At 32.1% G+C, this 19,032-nt stretch overlaps 1 protein-coding gene across 1 annotated transcript in view; it reads left to right on the forward strand.

Annotated features, from left to right (window-relative positions):
* The first annotated feature begins 2,578 nt into the window (after positions 1 to 2,578).
* LOC136038558 (uncharacterized) overlaps positions 2,579 to 19,032 on the forward strand; it is a 19,251-nt gene continuing 2,797 nt past the window's right edge. Inside the window, exons 1-2 of the mRNA XM_065721728.1 lie at positions 2,579 to 2,678; positions 15,688 to 15,960. Of these exons, the coding sequence (XP_065577800.1) occupies positions 15,690 to 15,960 (271 nt within the window). The 5' untranslated portion in view covers positions 2,579 to 2,678; positions 15,688 to 15,689. The remainder of the gene's footprint in view (positions 2,679 to 15,687; positions 15,961 to 19,032) is intronic.

The following is a 19,032-nucleotide window of genomic DNA, read 5'->3' on the forward strand; positions in this document are numbered from 1 at the left end:
CACACCATCAGATTCAGCGTATCAGAGAGCCTTATTGTATAAGTTTCAAGCTCCTATCTATAAAAATGGGGAATTTCGCATTTTTATCCAGAAGACAAATCACGGATGCGTGTTTATTTTTTGTTTTTGTTGTTGTTTTTTTCCCAGGGGTGATCATATCGACCCAGTGATCCTAGAATGTCGCAAGAGGTCTCATTCTAACGGAAATTAAAAGTTCTAGTGCCCTTTTTAAGTGACCAAAAAATTTGGAGGTCACCTAGGCCCCCTTCCACGCTCCTTTTTTCCCCAAAGTCACCGGATCAAAATTCTGAGATAGCCATTTTATTCACAATAGTCGAAAAACCTAATAACTGTGTCTTTGGGGACGACGTACTCCCCCAAAGTCCCCGTGCAAGGGGTTGCAAGTTACAAACTTTGACCTGTGTTTACGTATAGTAATGGTTACTGGGAAGTGTACGGACGTTTTGAGGTTTTTTTTTGGTTTGGGAGGGAGAGTTGAGATGGGGGGTTGCATGGGAGGATCTTTCCATGGAAAAACTTCTCATGGTGGAAGAGACTTTCAATGAAGGGGGCGCAGGATTTTAAGCATTATTTAAAAAAAAACAATGAAAAAATAAATATGAAAAGTTTTTTTCTACTGAAAGTGAGGAGCAGCATTAAAACTTAAAACAAACAGAAATTATTGCGCATATGAGGGGTTTACCTCCTCGTAATACCTCGCTCTTCACGCTAAAGTATTTTTTAGTAATTTCAACTATTTATTCTACGGCCTTTGTTATTCAAGGGTCATTCTTAAGGAATTGGGACAGAATTTAAGCTTTAGTGTAAAGAGCGAGGTATCGATGAGTGGTGAACTCCCTCATATACGGAATAACGAGCATAGAAGTTTGTTACGTAAGTTAATTCGTAAATTACGTATATTTTTACTAATGAAAATGTTCGTAAAAAAATTAAAAGTTCTAGTTGCCTTTTTAAGTAATCAAAAAATTGGAGGGCAACTAGGCTTCCTCCCTCTCTCCTTTTTTCTTCAAATTTTCCGATTAAAACTATGAGAAAGCCATTTAGCCAAAAAAAAAAAAAAAAAATATATACAAATTTCGTTTTAATTATTTATGTGTGGAGAGCCAAGATCAAAACATGCATTAATTAAAAAACGTCCAGAAATTAAATAAAAAAACAAGTTTTTTTTAAATGAAAGTAAGAAGCGACATTAAAACTTAAAACTAACAGAAATTACTCCGTTTATGAAAGGGGCTTTCCTCCTCAACGCCCCGCTTTTTACGATAAAGTTTTTTACTGTTTATGAAATAGAGTTAAGAGAAAGAGTCAAAATTTAGCGTAAAGAGTGGGGCGTTGAGGAGGAAAAGCCCCTTTCATATACGGAGTAATTTCTGTTCGTTTTAAGTTTTAATATCGCTTCTTACATTCATTTAAAAAAACTTTTTTTTTTTATTTAATGGCATTCAAAGTGTCACTGGATAGAGACTGCCTACCAGCAGCGGTAGCCACTAGTTTTTCATCCAGCTTTTCGTCTATTTTTTTTAAGCAAGATTTTCCATTACACTTTGGATTTCCTGTTCTGTCGTGGAAATGCGAGTAATAATAGCCGACGATCCCGCTACAGTTTGTTGCCCAGGAATTGGAATTTGAGTTTTTAGCTTCTCTTTGTAAAGTTCTATATAAATGTTCGGTTGATGAATAAAATCCTCAAATGCTCACTTTACACCCTTGCTAGTAGATTTCATAGCTTCAGCCTTATTTGCCTCAAACTGCATAAGCTGTGACTCGAGAACAAACTGCGTTTCATGTGACCCGTAGCAAAACAACAGATACTTAAAGACTTTTGACTTTGAGTTCGCAGTCTTTGGATCCAAAACCTCAATAATACGAACTGGCCAATCGGGGAATCCTTGAAACTTTGCTAGAGCCTGATCATGAATACTAAATTTAAACATTACCTGTAGCTCAAATTTATCAAAATTAATTTACAACAGTTGCCGAAAAACTCGTACCTGTTAGTGGGGCAGGCCCACGTCAGCAGTGGCAATCACCGTTTGACAGGAGGCCGTTTGACAGTGAAACGCAAGACCTGCTAACTGATTTCTTCACCATATTCTTAAAACATATCCAAATATCCGAGCATCCAAAATACTCGTGCCAATAATCACACATCACTAATTATCAGAGATAGCAAAATGCGACTGCACTGAATGAATGCTAGATATGAAATGCGACTGCATTGAATGAATGCTAGGTGCGAAATACTCGTGCCAATAATCACACGTCACTAAGTGTCAGAGCTAGCGAAATGCGACTGCATTGAATGAATGCTAGATGCTCGAAGATGCTAGGAAGTTCGAAATTCATGAAATAAATCCAAAGATTTGTTTCGTATTTCTACCCATACGGAATTATTAATCCCTCTAAAATGACTAGAAAGCCGTCTAAGGAAATTCTTTGACTACTTTTGTCTTTAATATAATCGCCTTTGTGGTTGACCAATTCCTGTTTAAGGTTCAGCCCCTACAATGTATAAGTTTATGTGATTTAATTTTCAAGATTAATTTAGTTTCTATCTGAAAAATTGTCAATATTACAGGATTATTTTTGCCGTAGAGCATGGATCATTAAAGTCTGTTATTCTGGAGTCACAGAGTTTGCACGTCTGTTTGACAACAGTATGTCGTTCAAATTTACTTTAAAAAATTACTAGCCATCTGCTAATTGCAATTTTTGCATTAACTGAGTCAGAAAATAAACCTCTCTTGTCTCCCGATCTAACTTGAAACCAATAAAAGCAGTTTCGAAAGGCAGTGTGGTACATAAAATTAATAAACTACAGGATACAGGAAAGAAAAAAGAGGAGAATTGAACCTGCTAACTCATCTTCATCTGGGCCAGATTCTATTCCTACTAAGGTAGTTAAATCTATTCTTCCTTCAATAGTTGTGCCTCTTACAAAACTTGTTAATCTTTCATTTAAATATGGGGTTTTTCCAGATCCTCTCAAGCGTGCTCGGATTATTGTTCTGTATAAAGGTGGACCAAGAAATGATCCAGCAAATTATCGACCAATTTCAATTTTATCAGTATTTATTAAAATCTTCGAAAAGGCTATGCTTTCTCGTCTGCTTAAATTTCTAAAATCTAAAGAGTTTCTTCATGATTTTCAATTTGGTTTCCGAATGAAGCACTCCACTGAGCATGCCTGTATGACCCTTTTGAATTTTATACATTCTGAATTGGATTCGGGATTAATTCCGGCTTCTATATTCCTGGATATTCGCAAGGCATTCGATTCCTTAACCCATGAAATTCTTCTATCGAAGATGTCTCATTTTGGCATTAGGGGTAATGTATTTTCTTGGTTTCAATCTTATTTGAATGATAGGTTAATTTCTGTCAATCCACAATTTAATTTCTGTCAATCACAAGTGAATTTTGGCGTCCCTCAGGGATCAGTTTTAGGGCCAGTGCTATTTTTGATTTATATAAATGATCTTTTTTACGCAGTAAAAAAGCAGAAACCTATTCATTGCTGTAGACTCTGTCATCCTAAACCTTCCCTTGCCCATAGTGCCAGCTATAGTTCACCATCTTCTGATGTCCTTGTTTGTTTTGCTGATGATAGCACACTCGGCACTTCGGGGAACTGTGAATCCGAGCTTCGATTAAACTTGGAATACTTGTTTGAGAGAGTAATTTCATGGCTTGATGCTAATTTTCTTACCCTAAATTATTCAAAATCCAATTTTTTGATATTTTCGCATGTTTCTCAGATTTATCCCAAGTTATCAGAAATTCATCAGCCAAATGGGATAATTCACAGATCTAAAGATCGATATGTTCGTTTTTTGGGCATTCTTGTTGATGAAAATTTGTCTTTCAAGCGTCACATTGATTTGATTAAAATGAAGATATGCAGGAGTCTCGGTATTTTAAGGAAACTCAAACATATTTTCCCTGGATCAATTTTGGAAATCCTTTTTCACTCCTTGATCCGATCTTACGTTTCCTACTGTCCAATAGTATGGATGTCAACCTTTCCTTCACTGTTAAAACCACTTTCTAAGGTTTATAATAAAGCTGGAAACCTCATTAAGGAAACTAACCGTTCAAGAGTTATCCCATTACTTGATCTCGAATCACTGTATATTCTTTCGTGTGCATGTTTTACTTTTTCTCAGCTTCATGGTGACCTCCCCCGTCCCCTAAGTGTTCAGCCATCTTTCACCTCTGATCAGAATAATTATAATCTTCGCAATACCGAAAATCATATTCAAGTTCCTTTTACTCCTTGTGTAAGGTCAGACTTTAATCCTTTAATTGCGAGTTACATTGTATGGAATAAGTTGCCCGAATCAGCTCGAAGGTGCCACTCATTCGGTTTGTTCAAAAAAATTATTAAAAATTCATTGGCTTCTTAGAAATTATTTTATCTCTTTTTATATGTGTATATGCGTGTATGTATGCATATATATTTCCTGATTATTTCATTGGAGTCTATTTTATCTACAGATCTACTTAATTAATTTAGTCTGTTCAATCTATTAGTCTATTTAGTTTTGTTTTCTATAGTTTTTCATTTTATTTATACTTTCCTCTCTTCTCCTTTTTGCTCTTCTCTCTGTGAGTAAGTGATTATTTTTTTTCTTCTCTGAGTAAGTGGCTCGTTCATTTTCCCCTTTTTTACAGGCCAAAGAGCCTTTGGGGAAATAGTAAAATGTAATATTGTATGTGTGTTTCGTGATGAATAAATCTTATCTTATCTTATCTTATCTTAACAACTTATTACAATAACCTGCCGCCTAAGGCGGGCAACTCACTCTCCCTCTAATACAACATATTAAAAGCTCCACTCCTTACCCTTCCTGTGAAGCTTAGTCTCCTTTAGATCCTTACTTTAACTTCTCTCCAACTACTTCAGGGACAATCTATTTTTTGCTTGGCCCCGGATGGACAGCAAAAAGCACTATGTTGACAATTTAGCATCCATCGACCGTAAAATTATGGCCTAGCCATCTTATCATTCCTTTCATTTTAAACCAAGGAAGTGGTTTTAAGCCACATTTTTTGTGCACATTTTTGATTGATAAACGGTCAGATGATTGATATCCTTTAGCTCTATATATTTGGCAACTGTCGTTACGTTGGCTCCCAACTAACTGATCTTGCTTTTCAGACAAATCTTTCTATTCTTCTAAACTTTTTTTCTCTGTGATAAAAAGCACCCAGCTCAATAGCTAATCCGCTTTTGACATCTTCTCTGAAGCCATCTACTTCACTAATAATATTACCATGGTTAGTAAATTTGACATAAAATATCCTGCCAAAAATTCAGGGTTGTGTTATACTCGCTAGACTGGTAATATTTTTCAGCCTAGTTATCACTATGCGTACCGTCCAGGGACATTTTGACGTTTTTGTTTTCTATTTACTATCTTAGCCTATGAAACTCAGGCTTTGAACAGGAAACAGTTAATGTAAAGGACTGATAAGGAGGAGTGAGAAAGACTACGATCTTTATTATTGAAAGACTACGATCTTTATTATTGTAAGACATTGTAATTGCGGAACATTGTAAACAGCAGAAGAAGAAGCTGAAAAAGAAATACCTCAAAGCATATTATTTAATTAACAAAATAATTTCTTTTCAACAATAAATTAAATGAATCCAATTTTTGATTTTAATTTAATTAGTTTTCTATTTAATTCGTTCTAGTTAAACTGTCTATAAGAAAATGATTTAACTGGGTATCAAACTGTGACATCAACAAGGCGTTCCCCAGTGACATTTCTTGAAACTGTTTTCGATAGAAACAAAACTAAGCCAAACTACAAAAAGTCAGTTTTACTAAAATAGAAAAATGCAGACCAGATACTCACCCAAACTTGGAAAAGTTGCTTCAAATATCTAGTTTGAACTATCTCGGTATTGAATTGACAGCATGTTGAAACAAATAATAACTTAAAATAAAGTTAAAAATTATTTTAAGTTAAATTTAAAATAAAATAAATTTAAAATAAATTTAAAATAAAGTTAAATTTATTTTAAAAAAAAATAAAGTTAAAATAAAGTAAAATAAAATAAAGTTCTTCAAAAGCTTGATTGTGACTTTAAAAAAAAGTTCTGAAGATTATAGCTCTGGTATGAAGATTATCGCTTATGCTGCTTTCAAAGCTTCTGTTTTAAAATTTCCTAACGTAATAGCAATCATATTACTGGAAGATTGGCTGTTGTTTTTCTCCAAAACGTGAAAAGTTGAATTTAGAACGAATTTAGAAGCTTGATCAAACATATCAGTGATTTTAGGGCACATTTTTCTGGGGCTGGGGCTCTATGTTGATGTGCCTTAAAATGTGGATGCTCGTCTTCTTCCTTCGTTAAATATACCCAAAACTTTAAAATCCTTAAATAGTGAAGATTTTGAGCCCTCTGTGAAAAATCTAATTTTCTTAGTTGGATATTGGACTTCACTGTTACATTGTAAACTTCACAGGAAAGATCGTAAATCTTTCAACACGAGTTCTGGAAGGTATTGAAACCTAATGATTGAAAAAAACGCAAAATTATTTGGTTTCAATTGTAAGGCAAAAAAGCTCAGCCCAATTGAGCTATTTTTCTTTAAAAAAATTAGGAAAGTGCTTAGTAAAAAAAAAAAAACGTTCTTCTAAGTAATTGTGGCTCTAGATTAGCCTCCTCTCCCTCACCGCTTCCACGTGCATTTGAAAGAAATCTCACATTACATTAGACAAAGTTAGCCTAAATGTGCCTTTTGATTCTTCTGGTGCTTTGGGTGGCTGTTTCTTTCCAAGTAAAGATATTACATTCCCACCTTATAATGGCCAATATAACTGGGAAACTTCCTTCATATGAATATTATTTCAATTTATGAATAGCAATAACTGAACCTATCAAAAGCCAATCTAGTCGGGTAAAAAAAGTGGAGAATGTTATTGGAAATGGAAAAAGCTCCAAAGTCTCTTGATTTTTGCTTGTGTGCTTGAGAAAGAAAAATGTTCTTTAGTGCATTCTAGAAGAATTTTTGTCATTTTTACCAGTAAAGATAATGTACTCTTAGTTTAAAATATTAGTTTTAATAAATTAAAAATATAATGAAAATTAATAAAAAAAAAAGGTTTATCTTTAATTTAACAATTATAAGAAATGAGAATATTTAACTTTTAACTCGCTACAAAGTTAGAACCGTAGTAGCAAAAAGGAAGAAAACAAAATTTTCGAGATTAGAACAAACAATGGAAATACAGGAGATGGCACTATCGAGAAAAAAAATTAATGTATAGCCTGAAGCAGGTCAGGAAGGTCAGCAAGCCCCATAGTTCTCAAATCTTACTAGGTATAAGATTCTGGCTTGCCAAATATGGAATTCTACTTCTGCTCATCCTACTACTGCTGTTACTATCATTACTACTTCTATTACTATTACTGCCACTAAGGCTTAGGCTACTACTATGAATTCTACGGCTATTAATACCACTACTGCTATTAAAATTAAGGATATTAAGGCGAAAATTTTAAATATATAGAAATGGAACAAATTCGAAAAACACTATGCCCACACAGGTTGTTAAAATGACGCATCAGAAATGCTTCTGGAGCGGTTGATGGAATTAAACTTAAACTTTCAGCGTGAGTTGAAGGGGATGTTGAAGAAACCAAAGGCGTTTTTATGCGCATGATCCTACTAATGGTGCTAAAGCTATTGCTACTGCGCAAGCTAAGGGTATTAAGGTGAAGCTTTTAAGGAATATTTAGGCGGATATTGAAGCAAAACAAACAATGAGCATGTAGACTTTCAAAAAGGTGACAAAGTATTATCTGAAGAGCAACTTATATTATTAAGTTAGACCTTTAAGGGTAATTTATGGGGGATTTTGAACTAGCCAGAAGGCACTACGTGCATACTTTTAATATTACCATTACAATTACTTTAACTTCGACTATGCTGAAAAAATGGCTATCTCAGAATTTTGATTATATGTATTTTGGGAATTGATGGACGTGGGGGAGGGGGTTTGTTGTCCTCTAATCACGTTGGACTATTGAAAAGGGCACTAGCCCTTTAATTTTCAGTCGAATGAGCCTTTTTTGAAGTTTTTGCGACAACAAATAGCCATCTCAAAGCTTCTATCAGATGCATTTCGGGAAAACACGAGGTGTGGGGGGGTATTCGCCATCCGATCACTTTGAATCTTAAAAAGAGCACTAGGATTCCTGATTACCAATCCAATGAGCCCCCTCCGAAATTCTCTCGATCACCCTTTCTGTAGAAAACGTTATATGCCCCGAAGGCTTAACTTACAGCCCTTGCCTGTGAGGGCTGTAGTGGGTGGGGGTTGTCATCCATCAAGATATAATTTTTGGATCTTTTAACAACGGTGAACAAAATGGCTATCTCGAAATTTTGATTGGATCTATTTCGGGGAATGGTCGGCATAAGAGGGGCCCAGGTTGCCCTCCAGTCATTTTATGCTATTAAAAAGGGCACTAGCCCTGTCAATTTTTATAGCTTCTATGGCAACTCTTTCTTTACGCAAGTGCCCAGGTCTGAAAAAGGGAAAATAAAAAAAAAATAAATAATACATTGTGCCCACATTGCTCTTTCCTTAGATTAAATAAGAAAAACAAGTTTTTTTAACTGAAAGTAAGGAGCAATATTAAAACTGAAAACGAACAGAAATTACTCCGTATATAAAAGGGGCTGTTCCCTCCTCAATGCCCCGCTCTATACGCTAAAGTTTGACTCTTTCTCTCAACTCTACTTTTAAAAACAGTAAAAAAAACTCGTAACTTTTGATCAGTAGCTCTAAACTTAACAGAACTTATGTATTTAAAATCAGCATCAAAATGCGATTCTTTTGATATAACTATTGTTATAAAAATTCTATTTTTTAAGAGTTTCGGTTACTATTGAGCCGGGTCGCTCCTTACTACAGTTTGTTACCACTAACTGTTTGACAACTTTACTGTGCTGCCTCTGATAAGTTCAGGTTCTGCTGTATTTAAAGAGGTACCTAAGGTGCATAAAAACAATTGCAATTCGCCTCAAAGAATTCATTCAAAGACTTTGATTTGCTGTTGCTGTTTGCAAACAGCAGATTTGCTGTTTGCTGTTTGATTTATATCAGTTCCTGTCATAACGAGGTGTGCAAGAAGTACATCCAACAGATCGTGGTAATTACTTATTAGCAAAGAATTGATTCGGCTTAACAATAACAGAAACTCCAAAAAATGAGTTTCGATATCAGTGCATAAATCCAAAGCATCAACATTTTACGGCAATTCCAAATATATGAAAATCACTGAATTCAATAACTAGGAACCTGAGAAAATCTGCCCTATTTTAGAAAATTGGGTAAATTCTGAAAAAATTTTTGACTTGCCAAAAAAACAAGTGATTTTGATGAAAATTAAACCATTAAATTCAGTACATCAGAGAACATTAATGCAGGTGTTTCAAGCCTCGTGTAAAAAAGTGTGAAATTTTGCATTTCATGTTTGAGAAGAAAGATCATGGATGCGTGTTTATTTGTTTGTTTTCTTTGTTGTTTTTTTTCTGTTCTTTGTTTCTTTTTTTTGGTGTTCCTTGTTTCTTTGTTGTTTGATCGTGTCAAACAAATGATCCTAGGATAGCGGGAGAAAGAATAAGAAACATTTTAAAGCATTGTAAAACTTTGGCGTAAAGAGTGTCGGGGGGAGCACTGAGAAGGCAGAGCCCCACAATCTAATTAGTAAATTCTTTTAGTTTTAATTTTTAATTTACCTCTTTACTTTCAACTGAAAAGTTTGTTCTTTTAATTTTCTGCAAAAACGACGAAGCATAAGTTTTGTAATTTTGCGCGATGTACGCCTATGGAGCTCCACAGAAAAGTTCCAGGAATTCGGTGTACTAGAGCCCTTTCAATTTCTGTTTGGAAACAAAGCAAACATACAAATTCGAAGACACTAGTTTGTACACGAAAAGTTTTATAACTTTTCGCATAAACTTCTAAGTTTTAACTCGGTAGCAAAAGGCTAACATATAAAACGTAGCATATAGATAAAGGGATGAAAATAGGAGACAGCCCCGACTGTAGCCTATAGTCCATGAGAAGTTATATAATAAATACATCACTAAATTTGAGCGAAAATAACGGGTTAAAAATGGGAAAATAGAAACAGATAAATTGAAGCAAATAAATTTTTCTCACGCCAAAAATCAACAGTTTTGACAGTTAGAAGAAGGGAAGATGACTCATTGTCCTTTTCAGATGAGTCGATGAATCTTCCAGAGTTTTAAAGTGACGACTACTCCATTTCTAACACATTCTTATTGACATTTAAATAAAGGTCATCATAGGATTCATTATGTAATTAAATGAAATAAGCAAACTTTAGGGTAAAATAGGTTTAAAGATAGTAAAACGTAAAATGTAAAACGGATGACGACGGAATGTGAAAATGTAGACAGAAGATGTAAAACAGAATATGAAATAACGAGTTAGACAAGGAATACAACCTTGGAATTTTTAGTTTATGAGGAGCTACCCATTGAATATGGGATAAAAGTTGAACAAACATAGGGAATTAAAAGAAAAAAACAAAAGAGCAACGGACAAAATATGTTCAGAAGATAAATTTTTTACGTCAAAATCAGTATTTTTTATTCCTTTATAGAAATTAGGGATTTATAAATTATTCCTATTCATAGAAATAGAAAACTCACCCTGCTTATTAGAAAAATCGGCAGATCCTTCAGAATCTTAAAGTAACAAGGAAATAATCTACGTTAAAAACACTAGAATTCTTATTAACATCAATTTTGACCATTTTCCAAAATCTTTAAAAAATTCATTATGTTTAAAAAATTCATTATGTAACTAAACAATGAGTCTACTTTGTTTGCGAGTATCCAAGAAAATTTTGGGTTTTATCATTTTTATCGTTTAAAAAAGCTCTTTATTGTTCAGCCAAAAAGTTGTCATGATGCTTCTCATAAAACTTTAATAAAAACAGAACTCAAATGAGATATTTTATTGCAGTCTTGAGTATACACTAAAGTTGAAAGTGAATATCATTTCTTTCTTTTAGTTTTTTAACACTGAAGTTTTTTTTTAATATAAAATAGTCAAAAAGCTCGTAATCAGCGTTGACAAAGAAAGTCAATGAGTGCCTGAAATAACCGACAAAAGAAACAATAAGGTCTTATTCTACATAAAAGGCCTCGTGGCATGAGTGATCATAAGCCTTTGCTATGCTAAAGGAGAGACGAAAAGTATTATACCCGTGAAACAGAGTACCGTGAAACCGTAGTGACTCAAGGTACTGATTAAAAGACTTATAAGACTCACATAGACTTTTACTAGGTAAGACAGGAAGTTAATTGGTAATAATTGGTTATAATTGGTAATAATTGGTAATTAATTGGTTTCAGAAATGATTCTGCTGCAAAAAAAGAAAATGAAAAAAAAGAAATGAAAGAAGAATGAAATGAAAAAAAAGAAAAGAAAAGAAAAAGAAAAATGAAAATGAAAAATGAGAAAAAAAGAAAAAAAAGAAATCCTTCACAGCATTTCCTAAACAAGAGGTGAAAGGACCTGCAAGCTCTGGGGTATACTTTTTGAGGAAGAGACTTAAGATCATGTCAGGAATTGAGCCTTAGGTGACATTCAGCTGACTAAGTATTCTTACTACCTTGCTACTAGTTGTATTTACTAGTTATAACACCAATCTTTACTTCGTTCGTATAACAATTTTAGTTCGTTTATGCACAATGTTCAAAACTAAAAATTTGGTTTTCAATTTTTCTGAATAGTTTTAGCTGTGAAATATTGTTTTTTTGACAACAATTATTGGTTACATAGTCAGAGTAGTCGAAAATATTGGTTTTTCTATCAAGGTTGGAAATCTTTCCTTTCTTGAAACTATTTTGCTGTCAGGTAATGTTGGTTCGGATAAATCTTAAGTTAATGGTAAGATTAAAATAGATGTTACATTAATTAGATCTGCAATAAAACATTACTCAATCATGAAAGTAAGATCAGGTGGTTAATCAGCAAATTAAAAACTTGACTTGCAATTTATGCTGCAAGGTATTACATTGTGAAGTATTCTCATGATTTTATATGTTTTATTTACTTTGGGGTAAAATATAAACATTTCTTGGAATAAAATTTTATCTGTTGTTGCATAGCTGGAATATTCATATTATCTTTGTTTCACAACATCTTTTTTTATTACTCAACATCTTTGTAGAAACAAATCTTTGTTACAAAAACAAATAATGTTTGTTTATCTGTTGTTACATACCCGAATATTAACTTACTCCTGGAGATAAAAAATTAGTTGAACAAATTTTTATAAAGGTAAATAAAATTAATTAGCAAAAAAATAAGTGCTCTAATAACCAGAATATAGAATTATAAAGAAATACTAACTGTATAGTTGCCAATAGCAGCTACTGTTCCAAAACCAAATACCAACTGCTGACACTTAAGAAACGAGGTTTTGACCTTGCACAAAGATGCTTTGACTAATAGTATAGTCAAATTAGAGGCAGCGCCCTAGCGCTACCTGACTCAAGAACCATATGTTTTCATTTATTATCTTTTTTTCCTTTCTTTCTCTGGCCATTTAGTACCATCTCTTGGGAGGAGAGGCTTGGAAGCATAGCACGAGTTCCATTGTAATCTTCGTGGTCAAAGCCCTTAAACTGTAGTATCACCATCCACCTCTTGTGTACTTCCCTCCCAGCAGCGTTTGTAAGTGAAAACTAAAAAAAAGTGTTGAATCTAATAAAATATGTTTTTTATTATTACTTTCGTGAACATAATTGAATTTCTTCTGTGTAAATTGTCAATGATATCGGTTACAACATGGTTCTTAAACTCTTTTGTTACGTGACAAAGTTTCGCATCTCTTGGTAAAACTAAAGTCTATGCTTTGTTACCCTGATCGGGCCCCAATACTGATTACAACTTACCCCCAACTCTTTAGTTACTAGACACTTTGGTAAATGGGTTGCACCTCTGTAAATCAGGCGGGGAGGAACTTCTTAATTTCTGTACGCAAAAAAATTAAAGGTAACTGAAATCAAGTATTCTGATTAATATTTTCGGTTCTCATAAAACTAATAAAGTAATGCAGTAGATAGCATGATAGTAAATTGTTGATGCAATGTTTTTATCCAGCCTCCCCCTCCCAAGAGCCAGAAATGTAAGAGCCTAAGAGTCTGAACCAAGAGCCAGTGGGGTACATAAGCATAAAACATTAATTTATGCATGGTACAAAGTATAGATGGCTGCTTTAACCACCAAAAAAGGCAGAAGAAATTGTCGCCCAAACTCTCAGAGCGCAATTGAATAAAAAAGTCAGAACTGGAATTCAATTTATGGAATCTCCCTAGGATTGCATGTTATGGTCAAGCAATTGTTACACGAATTTCAAACGGCTTCAAATCCTTCAGAATAAAGCGATACGTCTTATTGGACGCAACGTAGAAGGTGTCGTCAACACTTCAACTTCCTTCAACGAATTACAAGTGTCCAATGTAGGAGATTCTGAGATTTTTCGTGACCATTTTAGTGACAATAGGTCACTGCAAAGTTGCAAGACTCGTCATAGCTTCATGACGAGACTCGTCATGCTGATAATTCTGCTGTACCCCGTAGAAGTGGAACCAGGGCTGATTATTATTGTGTTGGATTTTTGATGAGAAATAGGTTATAGTCTTTATTTTCGTTATGTAATTTATTTGTTTTTTATATATTTAATTTAATTTTTTGTTAGTTTGATAATTATTTGTTTAAAAAAAATATAAGTAGCCGCCCCATCGCAAGTGGTTTTATATCTTTTTGGTGCGATTATAAGTAATTCAGTTGCTATGTTTTTGTCTGTGAATAAAAAATCGAATTGGATTGATACCAGAATTAGTAAGCTGCAAACCCCAACTTTAAATGGCTGTGAGTCCCATAATTAGCAAACTATTGTCCCGATTCGGCCCCCAAATAGCACTCAAGGTATATGTACAAAATTATTTCAAATAAACCGACTAGTGATATGTTACAATATTTGTAGAATTCAGAAACAACGCTTTGCTGAAAGCTGATGTTACTTGGTTGTTCAGAATATTATGATTGTATGTAAAAGAGTTATCGATTTCATGGCCGGTGACTATTATGATCTAGTCGATTATTTTGTACAGGTCATATATAGAATTTTATGCTCCTAAGAGAATGTCCTGTATTCTGGCTCGGTTTTGTGTTTTCAGTAAAGGGTAAGCTTTAGAAATTTAGAAGTACTAGAGAACATTACGAGCGAAATTATTTGAACTAGTTTTTCACGTAGTCTTCAAAGCAATAATTTTGCCTGTTTTTCAACTTCACTCCTTATCTCCACAAGAAAAAACTTTGTTTTCAATACTAATTTCACGGACAACATAAAAAGTAAAATAACCAATGAAAGTGTGAACAAACTGTTCCAAGCAGTTTCATTGGTTAATTTACTTCTCGTTTTTTATTCCAAAATGGCAAGCAGAAACATGGCTTGAGGTGGGAAAAATATTGATATAAGTATGTTCAAATACCTGCGATAAGGGTAGTTAAATAAGGGTGAATGTCCATATGATTTGGAACAGCCTAGGTCCAAGGTATTTCTTGGGGTGGAAGGGGCAAACAATAAGAAAAGAAATTTAATTTAATAATTTGAAAAAATATACCCGAAAAGTTGGAAAACTGGAGATTTTTAGGGTGAGGAGGGTTGAACTCTAAGTCCCCTCCAACTTATCTTTTTGTTTTCGCCACCAAAAATTTCAATATCAAGTTTTTTTTGTATGTATTAGATTTGACTATTGGAATAGTTGAGATTTTTCAGAAATAGTGCATTTTTTAAGTAAACGCCATTGGCGTGGCTTAAAAATAGTGTTTACTAACTCTCTTTTGGTACAAAGAAACTTTTTACAAAGAAAAATCTAACAGAGAACGCTGATTTTCTAAGGAAATGGCCATTCTTTTTTTTTTTTTTTTTTTACAAAAAAATCAATATGGCTTAAATATTTTAACTTCAGCTTAAATTAAAGATATATGCTCAGGCTTCAGAGTCTGAAAATTAATCTAATTTTATTTTCACTATTTCACTATCTACGACTCCTTTCAAAAACAACATTAGAAACATTGTTTCAGAATCCTTTCTAATACCTCATTTGGCGTTAAATCCACAATTAGCAGAAATATATTTATAATTAATTAATTTTATAGCTTGAATAAATTTACCCGAAAAGGTGGAAAACTTGGGGTTTTAGGGTGAGGAGGGTTGAACCGCAAGTCCCCTCCCGCTTATCTTTTGTTTTCAGTATCTAAAATTTTATATAATATTTTATTTTATATAATTATATAATATATAATTATATAACTATATAATATTTTATATAATTTTCATATTGTATATAAAAATTCATAATACGTAATATAAATATTTAGCTAAAATGATTATGAGAGTTTTCAATAAACTATTGTTAAGATCAACAAGCGTGATATTTTTTTCGAGCGAGAGCTAGAATCATTCCAGAAGGGAGGGGGTGGGTAACTCTGAAAAAAAGTTTGAAATGTCAGCTGCTCAACATCCTCCTTCCTCCTAGTGAAGAATTGAAAATTAACGGTACACTAATTTTCTTTATGATTTCCTTTCAGATATGCTTATTTACCGAACTGAGGCTGCTCTGGTAATATTAACCCTTATTTTGGCGTCGGGTGTTCTCTCCGAAAATGTACCACTGCTCACCCTAAGACGGAGCACTTGCCTGCAAAACTACAGAAATCTTCCAATTAGATACAAGCTAATATGCTCAGCTTTGGGATTAGCAACTGATGATGAAAGTGACGAAACAAATGAAGAAGAAGAAGAAAATGTTATTGTATCAAGACCAGCACGAGCTCAGCCATTATCTTTCCGATCTTTGCCAGGTTGGTGTTTATTTTTATTCTGATTATAGACTCAAGCAAATCTGTAGGCTCAACATTTTTATTCTGATTATAGGCTCAAGCAAATCGCTACTTGGGAGTAAAATTATCCTATTTCATAGATAACCAGCCTTTCGGAGATCCTCTGCCATTTAGCATCATATTTTCCGCTCTTTCGAATGGTTATGTTGGGAATATGTATAATACACTGTTTCTCAGCAACAGAAACCATAGTGTCAGCCTAATCGACGCATCAACTCTTATTAAGTGAGTAAAATTACCCTATACAAGTTGTTTGTTTTCACTATTATTGACAGTCGAAACAAATATTAAGCTAATACAATTTTATTGTATCAGCTGATACAATTTAAGCTGATTAAGCTGATACAATTTTGATAAAATATAATATTAAGCTGATACAATACAAAATATTGTATATATATAAAAATATCAAATATCAAATATTTTATACAATATAAAATATTGTATATTTACATATACAAAATAAAAATATTTTATATTTATCTTTTGATAAAATAAATTAAATATCAAAACTATGATATATTGAGCTGATACAATTTTATTCTGAGTAAAATTACCCTATCCCAGCTGTATGTTTTCACTATCATTGACAGTCGAAGCAAATATTGAGCTAATACAATTTTATTGTATCAGCTGATACAATTTAAGCTGATTAAGCTGATACAATTTTGATAAAATATAATATTAAGCTGATACAATATAAAATATTGTATATATATAAAAATATCAAATATCAAATATTTCTTATACAGTATAAAATATTGTATATTTACATATACAATATAAAAATATTCAATATTTTATCTTTTGATAAAATATAAATTAAATATCAAAATTATGAAATATTGAGCTGATACAATTTTATTCTGAGTAAAATTACCCTATCCCAGCTGTATGTTTTCACTATCATTGACAGTCGAAACAAATATTAAGCTAATACAATTTTATTGTATCAGCTGATACAATTTTAAGCTGATTAAGCTGATACAATTTTGATAAAATATAATATTAAGCTGATATAATATAAAATATTGTATATATATAAATATATTAAATATCAAATATTTTATACAATATAAAATATTGTATATTTACATATACAATATAAAAATATTCTATATTTTATCTTTTGATAAAATATAAATTAAATAGCAAAATTATGAAACATTGAGCTGATACAATTTTATTCTGAGTAAAATTACCCTATCCCAGCTGTATGTTTTCACTATCATTGACAGTCGAAGCAAATATTGAGCTAATACAATTTTATTGTATAGGCTGATACAATTTTAAGCTGATTAAACTGATACAATTTTGATAAAATATAATATTAAGCTGATACAATATAAAATATTGTACAAATATAAAAATATCAAATATTTTATAGAATATAAAATATTGTAAATTTACATATACAATATAAAAATATTCTATATTTTATATTCTGATAAAATATAAATTAAATATCAAAATACTAAAATATTAAGCTGATACTATTTTATTGTGAGTAAAATTACCCTATCCCAGCTGTTTGTTTTCACTATCATTGACAGTCGAAGCAAATATTAAGCTAATACAATTTTATTGTATCAGCTGATACAATTTTAAGCTGATTAAACTGATACAATTTTGATAAAACATAATATTAAGCTGATACAATATAAAATATTGTATAAATATAAAAATATCAAATATCACATATTTTATACAATATAAAATATTGTATATTTACATATACAATATAAAAATATTCTATATTTTATCTTTTGATAAAATATAAATTAAATATCAAAATTATAAAATATTAAGCTGATACAATTTTATTTATCGGACTGTAGAGCGCTAGAAAAGGAACGTTAATCTTTAACGTCGTTTTTACAGTCTATTCTCGAACAGTAAGACAATTTTGCTCTCAGATTTTTGATATTTCAAACTAGCTCAAAACTAGCTGTGACTAGAGGAGATATCGCCATTATTAAAATAGTACGTAAATAGGTAATTGGAGAAAAACAGAGAATTCGATGATTTACTTGATTAAAACAAACACACACAATAACTTTTAAACATAATTTTCACTACAAAGCAAAATCCTGAAAAACTCCTCAGTTTCTTCTGAAACTAACTTTGAACCTAACCTAGCGTACATGTCAGTCTCTAATTAATTTTACTGGGAAGTATGGATGATTGTGTAAAGAATAAATATTATTGCAGCACTGATGACCCTTTGATTTGAGTTGAAGTACCAAGAATATCAAAATGAAAACATTTTCACCCCCCTGGAACCATCTTATGTCTATTCAAGTCGGAAAACCGGGGCTTCCAAAGATTTTTCCTTTGGTTTTTTTTCAAAATTATGGGTCTTTAAGGGCAAATCACTGTTTCATAAGTGTTGTCAAGCTGAGTCATGAGGATAAGTAAGTAAAAACAAGCAGTTTTGCGGCACAGATAATTTTCTGCCATAGATATACTGTTTTCTTTGATGGAATTGTACCAAAGAACATAAAAAAGGTAATTAGGTAAAATTTTTACAGTTTTTAAATAGAATTAGGCAGTAAAATAAAAAATAGTTTTAAAACTATTTATTAAAACGAGTACTAGTTTAAAAAATAAAATTTGTGTTCAATCTCTCCTATGAATGTAACCATCCTATTTTGACTTATGAAATGTGTATATTAAATATCAGTACTGAAAAAAAGTTAAAGCTTCACAATGATGTTATAAATTCTTATATCTATTATTTCAAAATACGTATTTGAATCTTTAATATTTTTCTGTAATTGTTAAGTAATGCCGTTTTTATCTTTAAAATACCTCAACCACAGAGAGAAAGAAAAAGTACTTTCCTAAGATTCTATAGAAAAAATTTCTTTTTTCCTTTCTTTCTTCTTTTTTTTCTCTTTTGTCTAAATTTTTGATACAGAAGTCATTCATGTTATCTCTTAGCTTTGAAGAAAAAAAAACTGAATCATATAAAAATCTGACTTGTTTTAAAAGGCTCATGTGTGAAATTAAAAGCCTGTAAAAATGACGAAA

This window comes from Artemia franciscana, chromosome 18 (assembly GCF_032884065.1).
Source record: "Artemia franciscana chromosome 18, ASM3288406v1, whole genome shotgun sequence".
NCBI lineage: Eukaryota > Metazoa > Arthropoda > Branchiopoda > Anostraca > Artemiidae > Artemia > Artemia franciscana.